At 50.1% G+C, this 9,732-nt stretch overlaps 1 protein-coding gene across 1 annotated transcript in view; it reads left to right on the top strand.

The window, feature by feature from the left end:
• The first annotated feature begins 221 nt into the window (after window positions 1-221).
• Tmem255b (transmembrane protein 255B) overlaps window positions 222-9,732 on the top strand; it is a 30,754-nt gene continuing 21,243 nt past the window's right edge. Inside the window, exons 1-3 of the mRNA XM_055608409.1 lie at window positions 222-406; window positions 5,545-5,687; window positions 8,364-8,426. Of these exons, the coding sequence (XP_055464384.1) occupies window positions 352-406; window positions 5,545-5,687; window positions 8,364-8,426 (261 nt within the window). The 5' untranslated portion in view covers window positions 222-351. The remainder of the gene's footprint in view (window positions 407-5,544; window positions 5,688-8,363; window positions 8,427-9,732) is intronic.

The following is a 9,732-nucleotide window of genomic DNA, read 5'->3' as shown; positions in this document are numbered from 1 at the left end:
GTGAAAGCTCAGGGTCTTTTCCTAGACTCTTAATTTCCAGGGACTGGAAGGGGACTAGGGGGAGGAGAAGAGGAAGAGGGAGGAGGGGAGGAGGAGGAGCAGGCAGGCACCAGGACCTAGGAGGGAGGGAGGTGTAGGAGATGGAGGGGGCAGAGGGGATGGTGGAGGGAGAAGGGGACTGACCAAAGGAGAGAGGAGGACAGAAGAGGAGATAGACGCGCCTGTGGAGCCCAGGAGAGCAGACACAGGACTGAGCTTCGGACCTGTCCCTGGGCCTCCTGAAACCCAATCACCTAAGCTGACACGAGCAGCCTCCAGGCGGCTGCCTTAGAGCACTGCCCTCCCAGTGGAATGCAGCCGCTCCCGCCGCCAGTGCCGGGCCCCCTGGCTCTGCTGGATACCACAGGTTAGCGTCCCTGGCGTCTCTCCTGCTGGCAGGCAATCTGGCCCCCCCCCCCCCCCCCCCCCCCCCCCGGAGCTGGGTAACATACAGGTCTCCAGCTGGTCTAAGAGGGGAATAGCGCGCCCGGCCCCAGGCACAGGACTCCTTTGGGACTTGGGGCTGGGGACTCAGGTCTGGCTTCTTGGGCTTTGAGTTTATGTGGCCACCTGTCCCCTGGCGGTTCATTCTTCTGCTGCTTACCCATATACCCACCGTTCTCTTCTGTTTCTGTCCCCGACGTCATGTTTTTATTAAGAGACACAACAAGTCCTTTTCAGCGGTGCGCCCCGTGCCCCACACCTTTCCAGTCCTACTGTGTTTATTTCAACTTCTCAACTTTTCTGGGAAATGTTTGTTTGAAAGAACCAGGGGGAGCTTGCTGCCTGACAGGGAGAAAGGTGTTCGGGGATTTTTAGAGTTGTTGGTGCCGGCAAGGGCTCCGCCCGCTTCATCAGCCAGCCACTCCATCTCTAATTGTTTGATTTCCCTCATCAAGCCTGAAGCAGCTGAGGCCAGGTCTGTCTGGGAAAACAGGAAACCTGTTGCAGGCTCTGGCTCCAGACGCTTAGGCTTGGGTGCTCTTCTGGGAGGTAGCCAGGCCCTGGAGGGGTGTGGGGCATTGTTCCTAGAGGGCAGAGGGTGGGAGAGATTTTCAAAAAGAAAGGACTTCCCACCTTGGGAAACCTCTGGTATGGGATTAAGGGATCAGATTGGGGTCGGGGTGAGAGAGCGCTTGATGATCCTTTCAGAACAAATCCCATAGACACCGTCTCTGGGAAGGGTCGCCACCACCCTTCACTGAGACACTTTCGGGAATTGTGATTGGTTAGTGCTGTTGAATAATAACTAAGGAATTTGGCTTCTTTCTAAGCGAGTCTACTGTGTGCTCTCCTCTTTAAGGCCAGATGCTCTGTGGTCATCCTATTCATCTTCCTTGTAAGCTGTAGCTAGCTAGTGTTGAATGACAGCTGCTATATCAGCAGCTGCCACTGTTATTACATTATGGGGACTTGGCGGTTTTCAGTTGGTCTGACTTACTCTTTTCTTCTGGTAAGGAGCGCCAGACTTTAAAATGGTCTGTGGGAGTTTTTTTTTTTTTTTTTTTTTTTAATTGAGACAGAGTCTTAAAAGTCTGTGTGGCTCCAGGCTATGACTATTTTATATCAATGCTTCTTCTTTGCTTACATCTTGGAGTGATGCTACATATAAAATCAGAACCTGGTGACTGGGCAGTGCCCAGCCCTGGGCTACTCAGGCACACTTTACACCTGCTACAGGATATGCCCTTGTGGGATCTCCTAGGCTGGTCTCAAAACCCCCAGGCTCAAACGACCTCTCTGCCTCAGCATCACTGGTGTCTGAGACTGGACACTGTAGACAGCGAGGCCTCAATGAAGAACCCTGCTGACTCTCGTCCTGCAGGTTGGGGTTCCTCTTCCTGCCTCAATGAAGTGGAGAACATGGTCCAACACGGAGGACAGTCTACTGTCCATTAGTGCCTGTACCTTTGGGGCAGACCAAGTGGAACTATGGGTACCCGGGTCAGCAGTCCTGAGCAAGACAGGCAGAGACCTGGAAAGGAGTGCAACATTTAAAAAATGAGGGGTGAGGCTGGGATAGGTGGGCAGAAAATGGCCAAGTGATATGCTGAGGTGTGAGGGGAAGGGCTACCTGCAACTGGACAGACAGGAGCACTAAACAGCTGAGGAAGTGGCCAGCAGCTGGCCTGACAGCAGGCTCAGAACATCTCTGGCTTTTATGTGAGTGGGACAGCTTTCCCAGACAGGCTCTGAGGACCTCCTAATTGCCTCAGCCAACCTGGTTGTTGCCGTTTCTCCCTCCACCCAGGTGAATGAAGTCTTTTCACTTACTCAGCCCCAGGTGCCACGGCCTCCCAGTTTGAGCTGGACACTGGCATCCTGAGAGCTAGAGGCAGGGCCCTGCTTGGCCTTCCTCTTCGTCGTGAGCCTGCTCACAGTGCTCACCACGTGTTTAGCAGCCATGTGCTTTCTACACACAGGGCGCTAGCGCCTTGTTGATGGGATGAGGGACACAGGAGATGGTACAGCAATTGTCTGGGTATCTGTCACATGTGAAATGTCTTTTTCTCCAAAACCTGATGTAGAAATGCTTGCATCTGGGGATCTCAGACACCCCTGCCTTCTTGTCTGGGATTTGTTTTTCTTTTTGTAAAACTTATTTTTATGCCATCCTGAGTACTGAGATGTATTTATAAAAGGCACTTTGGGTAGAACTCTCCTTTTGCCCTGTCTTTCTGGTGTGAGGCCATTAACATCAGTCCAAGTAGCCGGAAAGGAGTGCTCAGCTGCCCTGTTCTGCAACCACGCAACTTTCCAGACCTTGTCTTAGCCTGGGCACTGTGGACAGAGATGCTGACAGCCTGGCCTAGCTCGTGTTTCTAGGGGAGGTCAGACTAAGGTAGGGACTGGTAAAAGGGCAAAATGCCTATCAGAGACATGACTGGGAGAGAGTAAAGTTTCAAGGGCCTGACCTCTGGCCAAGTGGCTTTTTTGCAGGTCAGAAGCTGTAGCTCCTTAACAGTGCTAAGTGCCACCAGCCTAGGATGCCATGCTAATGAGCCAACCCAGAGGACATGGTCCGGTGCTGTGGGCTGGAGCCATCCTGGACGAAAGATATTTCTGTAGAAGGGTCTACGCAGACCTCAGCCATGTGGCATCATTATTAGCTGTTTGGAATGTGATTAGTGTGATGTACTTAGGGCAGTTGAGGGGGGAAGTGAAACCCTTTAGGGCAAGAAAGCATCTACTGGTTCACTCTGTGCGCCTGATGACTCCCTGTTAGTTCAGTAGCCCGTCTGCTGACATGGCGAGGTCTGGCCAGGTGGCATCTAGGCCCATCCTATGGCAGGTGGCCCCAGCCTCCTTGGCTTGCTCCTGAGGCTCAGTGTGCTTGGCCCTACCAAGGCCAGCTCTTGGTAGGGCTGTGGGCACCGTGGAGAAGCAAGGGTCTGCTCCAGAGCCTACCACATTCTGCCAAGGGTGCTCTGTGCCCTGTTCTGGTGCTTTCAAAGAAAGGTGTTGCCTTTGCCTCTTGCTGGTCTACCCTCACAGGCCCAAGCCATCCAGGGTGGGGTCCATTCAGCCTTACTTGCTTCCCCTAAATTTACTCAGAGGTTGTGGACACTGGAGAAAGTGGAACTAGAGTTTCTCCAACCCCGCTCACCCTGCTGCAGTAGCTTTCCAGGCCCCCTGTTCCTTCAGCACCCAGGCTGCCCGTTTGCCACCCACCAATGTCAGGGCTCTCTCAGGGCCAGCTGGACCACTCCCAAACACCCCAGGGCTTCCTTTCTGGGTGGTGTTTCCATACTCCTTCCTGAATTCTCCTTGTCCCCTGGCCCTATCAAATGAAGCACTTTATAAAGTTTATATGTACCACGGCTCATCTTCGATCTAGTGGCCTTCTATCCCAAGACTGAAAGCTTCCAATGGGGGTAGGGTTCACCCTGTGTTTATGGCAGCATGTCTGGGATCTGAAGGCATCTGTACATTCTGACTGCTCAGTTGAGTGAGGGATGGGGAATTTGGGGAATGAATGTGAGAATGAGGAGGAAACATGTGGGTGAGTGGGGGAATGAAGGTGACATTCAAGTGAGCCCATAGAGTGAGCTGAGGCAGATACAAGAGTCCCATGGGCCCTGGACATAAACCTTCCTCTCAGAGAGGCAGAAGAGCGAGGACTGGGAGTGGGAAGGGAGCCTGGACCCATATGTGAGGCCAGGACTTGCAGAGCCTGGTCAACAGGAGTTCCATCATCTTCCACCCCTTGGGGACCTTGGAAGCAGTTGAGGCCAGAGGTAACCCTTGTGCTCCTGAGAGCCTGTGATTTCTGTGTTGGGGGATGGTAGATATGGTCCCTCTTGGGGGCAAAAGGGTGGTTTAGAATGAGATGCTCAGGAGAAACCTCTCCTACCCTGGTCTGGAGAAGGGTGAAAAGACTGAATAGGGATGAACAGGGCCTCTGGAATGGGGTCTTGTTCCTGGAGATGTGTCTTTTCTGGGTCAGATAAAAATGGCTTTGTCCCATCAGCTGAGTCATTTGGATCATGAGCAGTCATCTGAGTCTTGTTAAAATTTATGTCTTGAGTTTGTAACAATCTCTGTCTTATGGGTCATAACCTTGGCTCGTGTTAAGCTTCACTGGTGGGATCAAAGGTGTGTGAAATCTTCAAACAAGAGCCTCTCAGGACATGAAGATTTGCCCATTCAGATCCAGTGGCCATTTGATGACAGGGTTTCAGGCTGTCCTGAAATTCACTCTGTAGACCAGGCTGGCCTTGAACTCAGAGATCCACCTGCCTTTGCCTCCTGAGCACTGAAATTAAAGACATGCGCCACCACGCCGAGATCCAGTGGCCATTTGGAAGGAGGTATGCTTGGGTAGACAGGCCGGTTCCAGACGAAGCAGGGACTGTGCTGTGTGTACACACATACAGGCACGCATGAGCACACATACTTGCATGTCTATACACACTCACAAGACATTGACTCGACGGACTCTGGACCAGGAGGAGGCCACCAGACTTTTCTTCCCCTCCACTCCTGTGTGGAGACTTCTGTTTGCCTGGCTGGATCAGAGTCAAACATGCCCTCTCTCTCGGCTTTGACCATAGCCTGTGGTTCAGGTACGGCTGTGTAGTGATTAGGGGAGGCCGATGCACCCGACAGTCAGAGGAATAGCAGGTGCAACCTTCCTGCCAGGTGGGTAGGTCCGCAACCAGAAGCCCCAGTCACTGATGGTGGGGTTGGGGGGGGTGCGGAATCTGGGGCTCAGCTGCCTCTGACACTTATGGCACGTATATGCCTCCTCCATTCTCTTCTCTCCTTGGACTTGAGATGAAGACAAGCCACTCTCCAGCTTCAGGCAGTGGCCCCTGGCTAGGCTCAGGGCTGTCAGGAAGGGAGGAGGGGCGGGCTGCTCACCTGCTGGCCTAGCTGGGACCAGGCTGCCCCTTTGTTGGTAGAGGACAGGTGTGGCGCTCACAGGATTCCAGATGACTGGGCCTGGAGCATAGTTGGTAATCAGCCCACAGCTCACTAACACCCTTCTTTTTCTCCCCACAGAGGGCTTTGCAAGGAGAAAGAAGATCTCTCTGTGGTTTGTGGGCTTCCTGCTGCTGGTATCCACCCTCATCCTGACCATCGGCCTTGCTGCCACCACCAGGACAGAGAATGTGACTGTGGGCGGCTACTACCCAGGGATCATCGTGAGTCAAAGGCCTATGGTAGACTGGGCAGAATGTTCAGTGTTCTGTGAAGAGAGACACATTCCCTGCTTGTCCACGGTGTCAGAAATTTCCGCTGGGGAGAGGGGGCCATAGTCCTAGGAAAAATGATCCCAGCCCAATGATACTCTAGTACCTGAGAGTGAGCTCTGCAAAGAGAGAGGACTGAAGGCTGCTAGTCAGAAGACCCTAAGAGAGGCCATATTGCACCACGCTCACAGGCCAGTGTCATCATAGGGCCCCTGGAAGCAAAGGAGGAGAGGGTGTGGCTTGGTGATGGTAGGCAGGGTTCAGGGCCACAGAAGGTTACATAGTAAATATGGGGAGGGGCCAGAGCCTCCAGCTGTCTGGAGAAATGGCAACACCGTCTGCAATACCCTGAAGGACCAGCCCCGCTGCTCCTGGACATTAGCCCATGCAACAGCCCCAACATAATTCTTGGAAGATGGGCTAGTGGCTTTGGGAGCCTCACAGGGAGGATGTGGATTGAAACTGTTGTTGATGCTACCATTGAAAACAAGAAGCCGTATAGCTGTGCTGACTTCCCACCAAAGGGTAAATGACTCTAGGGACAGAGCCAACAACTTGAGCAAGGCATGTCTCTTAGCCGGCAGCTTCTAAACACACTTTACTGTTCATTTTATCTTCATATGGTTTGTTTACACACCTTGTTTACATAAGTCATGTTATCTACCTGGATATAGTTCACAGGTAACCCTGTGTAAAAACATCGATGCAGGAGAAGTTTTGCTGTCACATTACATGAAGCACATACCAGAGACGCAAGCCTTACACAAGGCTCTTCTGCCACATTGCCTGGGCAAGGAGAGAATCCTGAAATTCCCAAGCAAGAGTATGTGAAGGTGCAGAACCTCAAATTCTCTGAAAAACACGAAGATCAGCCTCGATCAATAGTCAGCTGCTTGTTCCCCAGCTACAGTTGTTTGAGATTCTCACCACAGGAAGCTCTAGTTTCATTTTGATAAAGCACCCTGGCAAAAATACAGTGTAGGGGAGAAAGGTTTTATTCTTGGCTCACAATTTCTGGGTATGGTTCATTGTTGCTGGGATGTCACAGTGACAGGAACTTGAAGCAGCTGGTCACAACACATCCACAGTCAAGAGCAGAGCGGAAGGATGCATCCACAATCATTGCTTGCTGTTTGTGTCAAGCTTGATGCCTCCATTCTCATATAGTTCAAGACCTCCTTCCTAGGGAATGGTGCTGCCCACGGTAGGCTGGAACTTCCTACATCAATTAACTTAGTCTCAGTTTTCCACAGATATGCCCACAGGCCAATCAAATGTAGACAACCCTTTGTTGAGACTCTTTCCCTGGGGAGGTTTTTTTGTTTGTGGAAGGTTGATAATCAAAGCTAACCACCACAAGATTATATTCCAACCTAACAGTATTTCTGAGGGAAACGAGCAAAGGATATGGTTCCCTGGAGGGCAGGCTAACACAGTATTAGCCAGAAGTAGCTTTGTCTTAGACTTTGTGTCTTCATGGAGACAATAGCGACATTAGAGAAATGTGAGGAAAGTCAGATCAGAGAGACACTGCATTCAACTGAGCTGAAGGGTGCCAGCCACCTCAGGACGAGTGGCCTGGCCATGAAAAAAAAAATCATTTTTTGGAAAAAAAAAATTCACATTAAAAAAAAGTCTGCCATTTGTTAACCCCAGGTGAGGAGGGTGGCCTTCAGCAGCTCAGTACTTGGAGAGATACCATTCTTCACAGTCAAGACAGACAGGGCCTCCTGGACTTGACCCCTCAGACTAGCACAGGCTCGGAGCAGTGTGTCCAGAACATCGATCGCTAGAGCTCAGGTCCAGGCTTTAAGATGAGGACAGGTTCAAGCATAGGACCCTAACAGCTGACTGAGCCTCTGCCTGAGAGAGCTCCTGGACCCCAAGCCTCCACACTGCCTTTCTCCATGCCCAGGCTGCCTGCTGTCCTTGCTCCAATCTGAAGACTCCAGTGTGGGCAAGGTCTTGGTCTTGGCAGCCCTTCTGCTGAAACATCATACGTTACACCTGCCGAATTTCTGTCCATTTTTCATGGGCTGCCTGGAGAGGGCATGTCAGAAGGTCAGTGTGAGGGCTCCAGGTCCCTACAAAGGCATACTGAAACTTAACACCTCATTCCTGCGACCAAAAGGTGAGCTGATATCATAGAAGCATCGGCTTCTGCCCCACCAGTGGGCATTAGAGGGTATGCTGTCCCTCTCTAGGGACCACCATGCTGTCTCACTCTTCTCCTGACAAAGTATTTCATTTCATTTTTTTAAAATGACATGGTCTCGTTTGGTAGTCCAAGTTGGCCACCCTCCTGCCTTAACTTCCTGAGTGCTGGGATTACAGGTGTGGGCTACCACATCCATCGGGGCAAAACGTTTTAAGGGTGAATTATTAAATATTTAAAAATTACTTAGTTATCTTGATGGGAGGGTAGCACGTATGCTATGGTACATGTGTGGAGGTCAGCGGAATCTCTGCTTTTACCATGTGGAATCCTGGGGGTTAAACTCAGGTCATCAGGCTTGCCAGCAAGTTCCTTTACATATGGAGTCATCTTGCCAGCCCAAGGCATTATTAACTGTGATGGATCAGTATGATGTTAATCAATCATCTCTCTTGTTCTTCCTTTCATCTCAGCTGGGCTTTGGGTCCTTCTTGGGAATCATTGGCATTCACCTGGTGGAGAATAGAAGACAAATGGTAAGAAAACTCATTTCTCTTTCAAATTTTTGTGGTGAGTGTCAGTCCCTCAACATAGGATGCTACATTCACATCACAGTCATCTGAAACCCGTGGGCCCTCAATACTCTACAACCCAAGACTCGGGGCCCAGTTGGTGCCATTCACAACTTGGTCTACATGAACACCACTGAGGATCAGAGAGAGGTAGGGATTAAAACAGAACAGGGAATGCTAGGGTAGATGTTAGAAACATAGCTACTGTCCTATTATGGTGAAGGGACCCTGTAACCAAGGCAACTTCTGAAAGAAAACATTTAATCAGCGGCTCGCTTACAGTTCCAGAGGTTGAGTCCATGATCATCATGGTGGGGGCATGGCAGCAGGCACAGGAAGGGATGGCACTGGAGAACTAGCTGAGAGCTTATTTCTACAAGCACAAGGTCAGGGTGGACGAGAGATTGATATCAAGCGAGTTAACTGGGAGTGCTGTGGGCTTTTGAAACCTCAAACCCTCTTCCAGTGACATACTTCCCCAACAAGGCCACACCTGTAATCCTTCCCAAACAGTTTCTCCAAAGGTAGCTCAAGCATTGGAATGTATGAGTGTATGGGGACATTCTTACTCAGACCACCACAATAGTAGACAATGAGATGATGATATTTATCCAAGTTCACAGACTATCAATAGCTGTGTAGTACAGGGCACTATGGACTGTGTGTGTTGGTGCACTGTTGTGGATTATTGATGTAAGAATAAGTGGTTATCACTTGCCTGTAGGTCCTGTTGGGGTGCTCTGGAGGCTCTCTCTGTCTCCATCCCTCCATCCCCTGTACCTTCCAGGCGTAGCTTTACAGACACATAGCACATGCCTTGGTTTTACATGGGCGCTGGGGATCTGAACTTGCGTCCTCACACTTGCATGACACGTGCATTACTGCCTGCGCTGTCTCGACAGCCCCAGCTTTCAATTTTGGTGGAGTTTTAACACTTCCATTTCATTCAGGATTTTGATCCACGTTGGTGTGTATGAATAATACAAAGCAGAGTGTCTAGGCACTCCTGTGTATGTTCCTCACGGTCAAAACACCATTTGTTGGAGTCCATTTTTTAAAATAACTACAATTTTCTTATTTTTAAAAGTTAAAATTACGTAATTTCATCCATCACCTTCCAATCCATCCCGTTTATACCTACCTCTTTGCTTCCTCTTGAAATCATGGCGCCTTTTTCTTTTATACATATATGTGTGCAAAAGAGAGAAAATATATTATATATAAAATATATTTTATTTTATATTTTATATATTTATATAGCATAAATTAT

The sequence above is a fragment of the Psammomys obesus genome, unplaced genomic scaffold (assembly GCF_907164565.1).
Source record: "Psammomys obesus unplaced genomic scaffold, mPsaObe1.curated_primary_1811, whole genome shotgun sequence".
Lineage (NCBI taxonomy): Eukaryota > Metazoa > Chordata > Mammalia > Rodentia > Muridae > Psammomys > Psammomys obesus.
The sequence above is the reverse complement of the archived record's forward strand: the minus strand, read 5'-3'. Positions and strand labels throughout refer to the sequence as shown.